Source organism: Lineus longissimus, chromosome 5 (assembly GCF_910592395.1).
Source record: "Lineus longissimus chromosome 5, tnLinLong1.2, whole genome shotgun sequence".
In the NCBI taxonomy this organism is placed as follows: domain Eukaryota; kingdom Metazoa; phylum Nemertea; class Pilidiophora; order Heteronemertea; family Lineidae; genus Lineus; species Lineus longissimus.
This window is the reverse complement of record NC_088312.1, coordinates 11,898,765-11,911,415: the sequence shown is the minus strand read 5'-3', so window position 1 is coordinate 11,911,415 and position 12,651 is coordinate 11,898,765. Positions and strand designations below refer to the sequence as shown.

The 12,651-nt window shown below is 40.0% G+C and overlaps 1 protein-coding gene across 1 annotated transcript in view; it reads right to left on the bottom strand.

Moving 5' to 3' along the window:
• Window positions 1-12,651, bottom strand: part of LOC135487831 (uncharacterized) — a 117,513-nt gene that overhangs the window by 63,433 nt on the left and 41,429 nt on the right. Inside the window, exon 3 of the mRNA XM_064771926.1 lies at window positions 3,550-3,666. Within this exon, the coding sequence (XP_064627996.1) occupies window positions 3,550-3,641 (92 nt within the window). The 5' untranslated portion in view covers window positions 3,642-3,666. The remainder of the gene's footprint in view (window positions 1-3,549; window positions 3,667-12,651) is intronic.

Genomic DNA, 12,651 nt, shown 5'->3' with positions numbered 1-12,651 from the left:
TAAGATGCTGTCTGAAAATCTGAGTTCTGAGGAATACAACTGATAAGGACACCCTCCCTACTAAGGTCACTATTTTTGGTCCCATATTAGTTGTTTCTTTCAATTTGACCTCTCTAGTCAGGACACCTCTCCATCAAGGACAGCACTGTCTTGCCAGTCCAAGGGTGTCCTTAACAGAGATGTTCTAGTGTACCAAATTCACACTTTTTAGGAAAATCATACATAAGATGGCTCCAACCATCCTCTCAAGATCTCTGACTGATTAGCAAAAAATCCTACCAAGGACTAGCATGACTGTTAATACTGGGATGAAAGGGATCAAATAGTTCTCTTTTTATTTTCCCTTTATCAAGCTTGGTATCAATATGGTCACACAATGAACCCTTTCATGAGAAGAAAAACCACAAAAAGAAGGAAATAATGATATTTTTCCTCTGTCTGTTGGCAAAATGCTGTCGTATCATTTATAGGGTTCAATCAGATATGAGGTAATACCAGCGGTCATACACTGCTGATAATACTTATTGGCTGAATGCTATATGGAAATACACAGTCAAACTGAAAAATCCTTGGCAAAAAGACTGAAGATAGCTTGGTTCAAAATTTAAAATTCAAAACTGCCCGCAAAGTGTGCCTTCTTATTTTCTGTTGCGCAGAAGATGCAGTTAGCTCGTCTGCTGAACTCGTGATTGGGTAACTTTCTATTCTGAAACTTGTGTTTTGGTATTCCATAATAATGACTTGTGCAGCACTTTGGGACCATTTCATTCATGGCCATATGATACTGACTGAGGTGTAAAAATAAAGTGGCATTGTATTAAGTAGGCAGTGTTCCCTTTTAAACCTACAAAACCCCATATTCCCCATATTGCCAATATGTTTTATATCAATTCAGCAATGACAGAACAGATTCTGGGATATTTCAAAAGCCATCAACTGATAATGTAATGCTAAAACTAATTCCCAAATGGAGCTAACAAATACATCATTTTCAACAATGCAACCATTTTTATTGTGGTTATGAAAAAATTCAAGGACGCAAACTCGAAACTTTCAAAATCTGAGTCGGAAACCATTTCAACGTTGCCATTTTTTCAGAAAAACTCGATGATATCACAGAAAGTATCAGATTTACAATAACAAGGTAACTAAAATGTGACTTTCATAACTTTGGTGTTTTTTTACTGTCACTGCTGAGTTAAGGCTATTTAGAGTAGTAATGGAGAAATATTATTGCTGGCAGCCAGATGAAAATGACATTGTAAAATGTCTGCAGGCTGTGTTACAGTTACTCCAGTTTCACCTATCTAAGACCAGTTGATTGATTACGAAATTGAAATGATGGCAAAGCCGGACCATCAGGTTGTGGCAATAGGTAACTTGGTGCTGCCAACCCATTGTCTACCCAAATTGAACATGTTGAATGGCACAGAATGACCATGAGCTTGATATCAACTTAGGATTTACGACCTAGAAAGATCTTCTATCGGTGAATCTAGAGTATATATGGAACTGTAATACTTGTACTTTCAATCCAGATGAAAATTTTCATTCAAGCCAAAAGCATTTGGAGTACTATCGCCAAAACACATCATCAGAAAACCCAACCTCTGGCCGCTCTTTCGTGCAAGTTGGCCCTACAAATCATGCAAAAGCTGTAAAAATGTCCATTTCTCCTTAATATATTTATTTCTTCTCAGCGTTAAAGCCCCTTCCTGCCCAAAAAAACCCTTTGGAAACATGCATTCCTGGAATCCATGCAAAATTGTTAGCAATTCATTAACATTTTGTATTACAGTAATATCATATATCAAGTTGACTAAAAGATGAATCACGATTTTACACAGAAATTGATACAAAAATCCACAACACAAATCACATAAGAATCAAATAATTAACATGATTAACAATCCTTTCAGTTAATTTGTCACTTAATTAGCAGAACCCACACGTGAGTCAGTTTCCGGCTAATTCATTGACATGTTAATGAGAAGCGACAGATATCAGATTATGTGAAAGTGCAATTCATAACCAGCAGGTACTGTAACCACAGAAATATTCCATTTTATTTTGTGGTTTTGTAACATTTTAAACTTTCGCATACTTTTGAATTAGCGTTTTGACAACCCCATAGCAGTAATTTCAATCAGATTTTAATTTTTGCTACCATATATTTTCGTAATAATCTATGATGCCAAAGGCGAAATTAGAAATCCCGCAAATATTTCCGGACTCACACTCACAGTACCCCCAATTATCACCAATAAATGTAGCATCAATGTCAATAGATGTCATAATTTGTTACAGATGCATTAGCTACTATCAAAACGAAAATCCGGATGGCCTTTACACTACAGTATAATGCAGCCTTAGGTCAGGTAAACTGCATCAACGACCAATTTGTATCTCGCTCACACATCTGTGTTTATTCCAAATATTCATTTTAACAAACACCATGAGTGATTTTTTTGATGGTGCATTAGCTTTCATCAAAATGAAAAGCCGGATGCCCTCAACTAACTAGAATCAAACAAAAGCATCATGCAGCCTAAGGCCAGGTCAAATTATATTGTTTTGTGTCCCCACCCACGCCTCTGAGTACATTCCAATATTTCATTTGAAATCACCAGGAGTGATATTTGACATAGCTGGACAGTTTTTGCAGGCATTCAAATTCTCTTTACTAAAATCACTGGCTCAGCTTCTGCACTTATCAATGTACTGCAGTCGATGAATAAGAATTCAAATGCCAGATACTTCATAGATGGCACTACAGTACATGGGAGTTTTGAAGGAATGTTGATGGTGAAAGAAACTAAAACATATAATTTTATTGTTGACTGTTTCACCTTACTGTCAGATAAACAACTTTTCAACTGAAGAGTAAGCATTGATTGGCTCATCCAGGCTCCCTCTGGCTTGTATAGCTGATATAAGCAGAAGATACCGCAGTAATCTACTATGGTAATCTAGCTGCCAATATCCAAGTATACAAGGAGGACCAGTCTTGCAAAGTCAAAGTCTTGGTGGGTCAAGGTGCGACTGGCTCCACCAGGCAACATAAGGAAATACTGAACTGCTTAAATCTTCGGGGATGGCGACCCTGAGTGTCTGTCCTAAGACCTGACCACTTTAATCAACGCTTAAAGGAACCATATTTGTCCAAACTATGCTTATCAGGAAGAATGGTGAAACTGTCAACAACAGCTAGTTTTTGGGTCCATCTCATGATCAACATTCTCTGGTCAAACTTTGGTGACTCAAATGAGAAGAATATAGTGTTGCTCATCAATATGAAACATAAAGGAACTTGGCAATCACAGTTCATGAAAGCGGTGCTGCTTTTTACAAAGGAGATTTCTAGAAACGTACGAATCACCCCCACAATCATGACACTAATGGTATCATCAGAAAGTGCTCATCAAGACCTTCATAAGGAATGGTCATGTCACTATGTTTCGACATATCTTAATTTTGCCGCTCAATTTCTACATTTATGCACTATTGACAAACAAATTTGAAGAATTAAAGAAAATATTCTGTTCTCACCGAAGAAGATGGGAATCCTTCTTGGGATACCACGGAGATTCCCCATCTCTGTAAGGTTTCTTCCACAAGGGTGCACAAAGCTTATTCCCCATTGCCTATCATCTCAACGCGTCACACCTGAAAAATATGATGGAAAATTTCATTAGACCAGTGAATAATAGCAATAGTGATATTGAGTTACCGAAGAAGAAGAATACTCTAGACTCACCAATCTAACACCGGTTCACTATCTCGGGGCATGACCCCCAGCACAATGCACATTGAACACGCCAAGGCCACTCCATACCTGATTGGCTCCAGGGCCTATCTGCCTGCCATTCTGAACCTTTGCTGTGAAATCGACACAAACAATGCTAAGGGCAGCATATGATGTCATGACCATCAGAAATGTTAGACAGCTTAATAGTGTCGCCCCCCCCCCCCCCTATTGGCTGTCTCGATTGAACAATGTTGAGTGACATCGAACGACAAAAGGCATTATATCTATGGGGGCTGGGCCCTGCATATTCCAAAACGGTCTTAGGAGAGTGAGTCTAGAGTATCTGCACTATGGCATTAGGTATAACTGCATTTCTTTTTTCTTTGTCCATGATTAAATACGAATGTACCCCTTTAAAGTTACAGTTGTGATAGCATTTAAAAATAACCAACGCAACTCATAAAACTGTTGCCATTCCTACCAGAGAACACACACATTCCCAAGAGTGACATTGGATCTATTGAAATGAGGAAACATTTTTTCGTTAAAACCTTCCGGCGAGTATCTTTTACCAGGTGAATCGTTGTTTTGAGTTTCTCGGGTAAGCGATACGGATCGATACCAAAGAACTCCCCAAGGTGCGCTGTTGCAACCGGCGTGATCGACAGAAGCTTACGTTGTCGTCACACAAAAAGGAAATTGTTCGAAACAGTGAAACATGATAAAGGAAAACATTGCTTTTGATGTTTGAAATTGACATTAGCACATGTCACCCCCTGGCGATAACCGGTGTTGCCCCCTGGCGGTGACCGGTGGTTACGTCACGAACATCAGCTTTTTTCTGTCCCCAGGTACCATATCAGAGCGCTATGATCCTTGATTGTACGCAATGTATACATCATAAAGCCACTCATTTGAGAAGACATTTTTTGCAGCAATCAACCAAATGTAGTGGTTGGGACGACACTAGTGCCAAAAATCAGCAATATTAGAATCATTTGTTCATACTCTAGTTTCACCGACCTAAGACCTGTTGATTAACTGCTACAAAACTGAAACAAAGGCCAAACAAGAACTGAAGACGTCATGACCTTTGGATAGGGGTGTCGCTAACCCAACCTGGTGACTATACAATTTGGACATGTTGAACGACATGGAACGAGGATGGGCATAATAGTCTTCTCCCATTTCTTGAATATTTCTAAATAGATCTGTGAAAATAGAGTCTTTTCTTGACTTAGTCTTGGAGACATTGCTTTTAACATCAGACAAAGTGTTTCGTTGAACATGAGATACATGTAGATAAACCGCGTCGATTTTGAGGACAGACAGATTATCTACAACAGTACTCGATTACCAGAGATGATGGAAGAAGAAATAGCATTTTGTATGGAGCAAACTTCGCTCATATCAGACAATGTTTTTATTAGCATACATGAATCTGATAGGGTTGCCTTGTACCAGGATGAAGTGCATGAATTTCTTTCTTTATTGGGAGAACGAAACGTGGTTTGAGGTGAAATAAGCTGTGCAACTGTGCACATCAATTTGGAGAAATTATGTTAAAAAGAGGTGCAGCTACAGTAATACCTTACGCATGCAACATCCATTGGGGTTTTCGATGGCCTGAAAAGTCTTTTTGACAATTTTTTGGGAGGGAAGGGGATAAAAGCAGAAAAGTTATTCGAAACAGGGTTAAAACTTCTTTTATACTAGCATTAGTTTCATGATTGAAACGCCGTATTCCAATCACAATGATATATAGATACGCAGGGATTACTGTCACGACTGATTTGATATCAGTGACAACTGCCTAACTCCTAAAATAATCTCGTGTCAGCTTTGGTGACAAAATGTCTCCATCAGTTGCGGCAATAAAAATCGCTACGATTTGATATTACAATCATTTGATTGCATTTGCGTTGCAAATGGGATCACTGGGCGCCGAATAAAACCACATTGTACATAATCACATGTCTGTGTTTGGCTAACCAGAACATTTCCAATTTGTTCACGGCAGAATCTGGTTCACAGATTTTGGAATACAGGATGACCAGACTGTCGTAGTTAAACCATAGTGTCATTTCCTGTTCATCCTTGGGCAAGACACTGCCCTTTATGTCACAGGAATTATATAATACTGGGAAGATTGAATGTGTAAACCTACAACGTTTGTTCTAAGCACAGCAAGTTACTTCAAGTGCAATGTGGCACATTCTTCTGTGTTCGTTTCGTGAGTGTTTGTTACTTAAACTAGTACCGTCCCACAGTCTCAGTTTTTTACAATCAGATCATTTCCTGACGTGGCAAAGTAGCTTTTCCCCAATGTCCAGCAGCATGGTGCCGATTGTTTGCAAAGAAAGGGGTAAAATTGATCCACGCCCATAATCAAGTCATCTACTCCTCAAAGAAAGGCTTTCTCCCTCAGCCGAATAATCCGCTGTTTGAGGAAGATGCCATTACCCACAATCACATGGCCCCAGTCATAAGGGCGGCCCCTCAATAGCAAGGAACTAAGCATGACTTAAGTGCCTATTCTTCTCATGATTCTGCATTGATTTCCCAGCGGCCCAACATTCTATCACAACGCTTAAGGACTTGCTCGGAGACTGTTGGAAGTTGAATGAGGGTCAATTTATTGGACCACGAGGATATGCTGTACATAGTGATTGACTTGAATGGTTCCCCTGTGTTAATCATGTCTCGAGGATGGTTCAACATGTTCAATACATGCCAAATGAGGAAGGGTCTTGAGATACATTTAGGATTCTGCCTACTGGGAATTCACAAGACCGAAGACTGTTGGGTGAGGTTATCAGCCTGCAAGGCAATGCCACACACAACGACTGACTTGAATGGTTATACTATACAAGATCGAAGACCAAAATACTTGAGTTTCGGTGAAATTATGGGCCTGCAAGTCTATGCCATACACAGTGACTGACTTCAGGCCTTTCAATTACATGGACACCCTTACACCTTGTAATTTGTTAACCTAACTTGGGGAAGTTTTGTCATGGTAAGCCATCATAGTTAGTCGAAATTTCGGTGGCCAAAATTTGAAGGACGTCTCTAATTCTCTGTCTCCAATTGTCTTGTAATTGAATTTGAAAATTTTCCAGTTGATTAAACATGTTGGCCCTACTGAATATAAATTTCAACACTGCTGCTGAGTAGAAAGATATACAAATACTATATATATATGTCAAGTTTCAGCAAAGATGCATTCAAGATAACTGCAATACGGCATTGTGTTTGACTGTATTTCTATTTTCCTGGACCACAAGTAATTACGAACGGCATACCTCTTCAAATTCCATCACCCTGCAAGCATGTGATACATTCTCATGTTAACCTCAAGTTAAAACTTCTCAATCCCGATCAGGTTTACGAGGTTTTTATCATGGGCTGATGATGATGGATGGCCAGGGATGATCCCATCCGAGTTAAACTTATGCGATTATTACAGACTCGCAGATTCTCTCATCCAATTTTAAACAAGCTTAGCCCCTTGGCGGTGAATTTTTTCAGAATTTTACAGAGGCAGCGAATTAGAGTGGGGATTGAACGCAGAAATTGATGGATAGATTGTTTGAGGAAATCAAATGCAATATGCTTTCAGTGGAACCTCTCCAAGGAATTGCACGTCAGTTTTAACTAGAATTTTCAATCTTGATTTATTGATTGAAGAGACTTTGAAGAGCTGACGTCATAATTGATGTGAGGTTCTTGAAATGCAGCGTTAGGAGGTGGATGATTAATTTGTAGCTAGTTTTCAGTGGAACACCAGACGAAAAGAGAAATTTTCGATCGATTTTGCTTCAAACTAAATACTGATGTGCAAATTTGTAATTTTCTTCTAAAAGTTTACATGTTTCATTCTTTGATTGTTGCAAACCATCTGTTATGGGTAGTAATCAGGAATTTGTCATTCACACATCAAGCTGTAATATCAGTTCGGTTCGAAGTAAAAAAGTGTAGATTTGATTCAAAAGACTGTTATCTTGACACATTGATTCAACTGCTGTGGGAACCGCCTCCGAATGCAGTAAACCACCTGACTTTTCACAGGCGCTGGATTAATTTTCATGAGCACTTTTTGGCTAGCTATTGCAACTGACCGCAAATCCTGGAAGTTGATTCTGAGAAGATGGCCGAAAGCCTTCCAGAATGGTAAGGGATAGCAAAAAGATGAGCTGGGAAGTGTTGGAAGTTGGACATGTTAGCCCTTTGAAGTCTGATGGCGCAGTATGGGGGGCATGACATCACCACACTTCACTCTTGATATTACCGCACAGGGCCAATTAACTACAACATACTCCGTTACGCCAGTTCTACTTGGTTAGATTCCGGGTTTTACAACATCAACTATACCTACTGGGATATTCTAAAATACCTTGGTACCGTAAAGTCAACTTTTAAATGGAAAATGCATAAGCCTCGTTCTGAGAGTGGAGTGTTTTGGACACGCAACCAAGATGCTCTACCAAAGTTCCCTCGGGTTGCACTAAAATGTGGAAACCATGCACACAGCTCACTTCAGAAGTTTGAGGCTCTCAAAACACTGCTTCAAACACAAATCAGCCAAGGAAGCATCAACCACCCTAAGTTTTTTAATGAGCACTACACATATTTGCTGAGAAAAACGCTCCAAATAGCCCATTTGCGCGGATTTTAGCATCAATTGAGCGAGCCGATGCGGACTTCCTATGCACGCTGCCGTAACATAATGTAAACAACGGCGCTACCGGCGCTCCGGGCAGGCGATGGATGGAATTTGCCAAATTCGCACATATTCAAGTTATTTTCGTGGCCTATCTTTTTAAGTTTGAGGTATTTTAGAATAGAAATTGAACCCTCGGCTTCGGACCTTGGTTGAGTTACCAAGACACTCTCGGGTGGAGCTAAAATTTCGTCCAAACCCGAGCCGATAGGCGAGGGTTTGGACTGTATTTTAGCTCCACCCTCGAGTGTCTTGGTAACTCAACCAAGGTCCTCCGCCTCGGGTTCAATTCCTTAAACCCAAACAGAAGCTCTCGCTTTTTTCTATTCAGTGTAACTTGACCACATGGGCAGTATTATGGAAATACATTAGAACCTCTCTATCAAGGACACCCTCGGGACTGACAAGTGCTGTCCTTAATAGGGAGGTCATATTGAATGGAAACAACCAATTTGGGACCAAAATCAGTGTCCTTAATAGAGAGGTGTCTGCTAAGGGAGGTTCCACTGTAGCTTGAGTCTTCAAAGGGTAAGAAGTTAGAAACGATTAACTGCACCTGAAAATACAATTACATCCAACTCAACTGCCAAAGGCTCATCTTGCCAACACTGGTGTGTAAATACCAACATCAACATCAGCAGTAATGCAAGTACTGTTTGGATCGCTTCCAAGACCTTCTCCTCAACCAAGCTAATAGCGTAAACAAGAGTAACGCTGATTATACAAGCTACTTGGTTCAGGAAGTTAGGGAACAAGAGGTATACCAGGAAGATGAGGTTGAAATTACGCACAGATGTTCATTCAACCACTGACATGGTCTACAAGGGAATGAGAAGAATTAAAGGCCTATGCAGCTATCACTGCCAAGATGCCCTCTGGTCGCTTGACAGGAAAGAAGTCTCCATACCATTTCTTAAAACAGGACACAACTACAAACAGAAACCCACAAGAATGATGGATATAATGCTTTATGTACTACAGTCCAAGTCACAATTGACATCCATCCTCCTTCGCGTCAGTGACACACAATGTACGCGAGAGTTGTGCGCCGGGTTACGCGTCAATGACGCACCTGCAGTGACATGCCTATCTCTCTATGTTTCGCGTAAATTACTTGTGGCCTACACGCGACTAACGCGCGACCCTATGCGGTTTGTAGCACGTCAATGATGCGCCGACGCGAATTTAGGGATTACAATTGTAATTTGGACTGTATTTCGACACACTGAGCATATTTTCATCATTATCGATAACTGGACAAATCAAATCTATACATCCCAACATTTTTTAAACACAGAATCTTCTAAACATTTCACCAGAGACTATTTGCAAGGATGTCTCAAACTTGATTGAATGCTTTGATACTAGGGACGAAAGCATTTAGTACGCTCAATTCTCAGCACCAATACCAGTCTTCCACCCAATTGATTATCGACAGTAGAAGAAATATGCCATAAATTTGCTCTCGAACAACAAAGCAAGATTGACGGTCGCAATTTTATTTCTTATTGATTTTTTTGGTAAGATGTTTACATAGAGACCAGCAGAATCAATTTTGAATGGAGAGCACTCATCAAGAGAATGAAGGAATTCTAACCCAATTTGCAAGCTCTCTGCTTGATTGATACCACACAAAGTCACAAGTTGCTCTAATCATGTTGAGATGTTTTGAACAGAATTTGACAAGAATGGTAGTACTGGTCACAAGAGAGGCTGGTTTGGAATGCCGAACCCTTAAATCCTGTTTGGTCACTAAATGCACAGATCAATCAGGCTCGAACTAGACTTTCTTACTCAGGAGTGGAACTAAAGTCTTGACAAAATCTCAGGAGCCTTGTAACAGACTTCTAAGTGTGAGGGTCCAGGGCCAATTAGTTCCATGCTTCAAACGACACTTTTCGGGGGTTATCTCAATCCCCTAAAATGAGATTTCAGAGAAATCAGGCCAGTAGTTTGCGCTCCAGAGCCCAAAATGTTGCAGACAAAGAATACACAAATAGCCAATAGAAGCAAATCTCAGGCTTTTCCACCAGACATATTTACCGTATAAGGGTTGACCATTGGTGCCGCCATTTTAGCTAAAAGTTGAAATCCTGAAGCAATTAGAAATCCTTCAAAATGAAGCAAAAGCCGATTTAAACATAGGAGGCTGTTCTCTGGAAAACAAAGAACAGATTCCCAACCTTGAAATTGGCATTTACTTCATTTTCAACAAGATTTAATTGCTTTTGGATCTCAAGTTAGCCAAAATGGTGGTGCATGCGGTCAACCCTCAAAATCCACAGCCCACACACAGCCATACCAGCAACCTAAGAGCCATTGATCTCAGCCTGCCAACAGCTTTTATGTGAGAACATGAAGCATCCTCGGTGATCCTGTTGAGAAAGCCGGCCTCCTGATGTCAAGGCAACCAAACAAACTGGGCAATTTAAAGAGTAACTGTAAATAGTGAGCTATTGGTTAAGACTCCAACTGGCTATAACCATCAGAAGACCTAGCAATTTAAGAGTAAGGTGGCTGAACATTTCCTTCTCTTTGGCAACATCATTTAGTTATCAAACAGAATAGGCCAATGACTGTGCTTGTGGCAAAGAAGATTTTGAAGATTTCCAACATCATCCATTGTGCAAGTGTACTTTAGAGATCAATAAATCTAAAGGCCTGGCCATGGAAGGATGATTAATGATACATGTATACTGCTGTCACAGAAGTCACAAGTAAGATTGACCTTTTCCAGACACCAAACACTGGGTGGATTGCACTAGAGACTTCCATATTCATAAATGCATTACTGACCACTAAACCTATAGACAACTCTCTAAAGGTCATACTAGCATTATTAAATCCTAGCTGGCATCATTCTGAGAAAGCTGCAATAGCATCCCGCGAAGTTACTATTTATAGCTCACAAGGTCATTTGCATAAGATATTGATGACGTTTTAGTCACGTGACAGTCGGACAGCGACACTTATTTCTACGCATTTGAGCTTATTTCAAAGTCAATTATCTTTGACCCTGCATTGTTTTTAGCATGAATGATACCATAGAGTCAGAGAGAAATATTCAGAACAATTATGTAGTATTTCCATCACTCGGACATGTGCCAGATTGAATCTAACTGCCCTAGTTAGAAAGCCTGAATCCATTACGAAACTGCATGTTTGTCCGACATTACCTGTAATTCAGCGATGGGGAAATAGAGGGCGGCAGCTGCAGTGACCTCATCTTCGCGGAATGCTATTGATTAAGACAAAATCAAATTTGTAAGAAGCCTCTTTCGGAAATCAGAAATTGAAGTGCATACTGCATGCCAACACAAGATTATACCAAGACGTTGCGTGGCTAAAACGCCAGCAAATTCCACAAAGCACTGCAAACTCTCCCATCTTTGATGATACAATTATCAAGAATGTTATCAAAGATGATCAGGTGTATCAAAGCTTGAAAGAAGATTCCTTTGGTCACTCCAGTGGCCACCACTAAAGGCAAGGTTGTCAGATATACCAAGGCTTTGACGTGAACTCCCAAATGGTAAACCAATACCATAGAACAAAGTGTGAAATATGAAAGAATTTCTTCCTTGGTCATCCAGAAGTGGCAGCCAACTGGTCTTCTGCTTTCAACATTTTAAGGAAATTACTCAACAAATTTGAAAAGATTGATGCTTTTCCCGAGAAATATCGCCTCGCTTGTTGGAGAAAATTCAGAGAAACGGACCATGTAAAAACACCTCGGTGGAGGGGCCACTTTCTCAGACTCCACCACTGAAGTATTTGCTCTCTTTCAGTGTCTACTTAACACTGTTGTTGAACTCTCAGCAAAAAAACTACCACAAGGTTACACCTGAGTTTGTGCAATTTCTACAAGCCTGGAGAAACATTTTGATATCTCAGTAGAAAAAGCTGCGTTCTCGGAAGTATTTAAAACAGCTGTTGTAGAGGAATGTTAAATAGTTAGGTGGATCTTTTTTGACATTTCACTGCTAGGTAAATTACTGGAGGAGATACCTTAATATTTTCAACCTCTGCCACTCTGGTTTTTACTATATGTTCATTATCTCCTAGTCAGGTGAAAATAGTGTGAATAGCCCCTATGGAGTATTGGAAGGCAGGTTCGCATCTAAAGAGTGGCTGAAGTGAGGAGATATTTGGACTGACACTCAGCACAACCACCAACTTC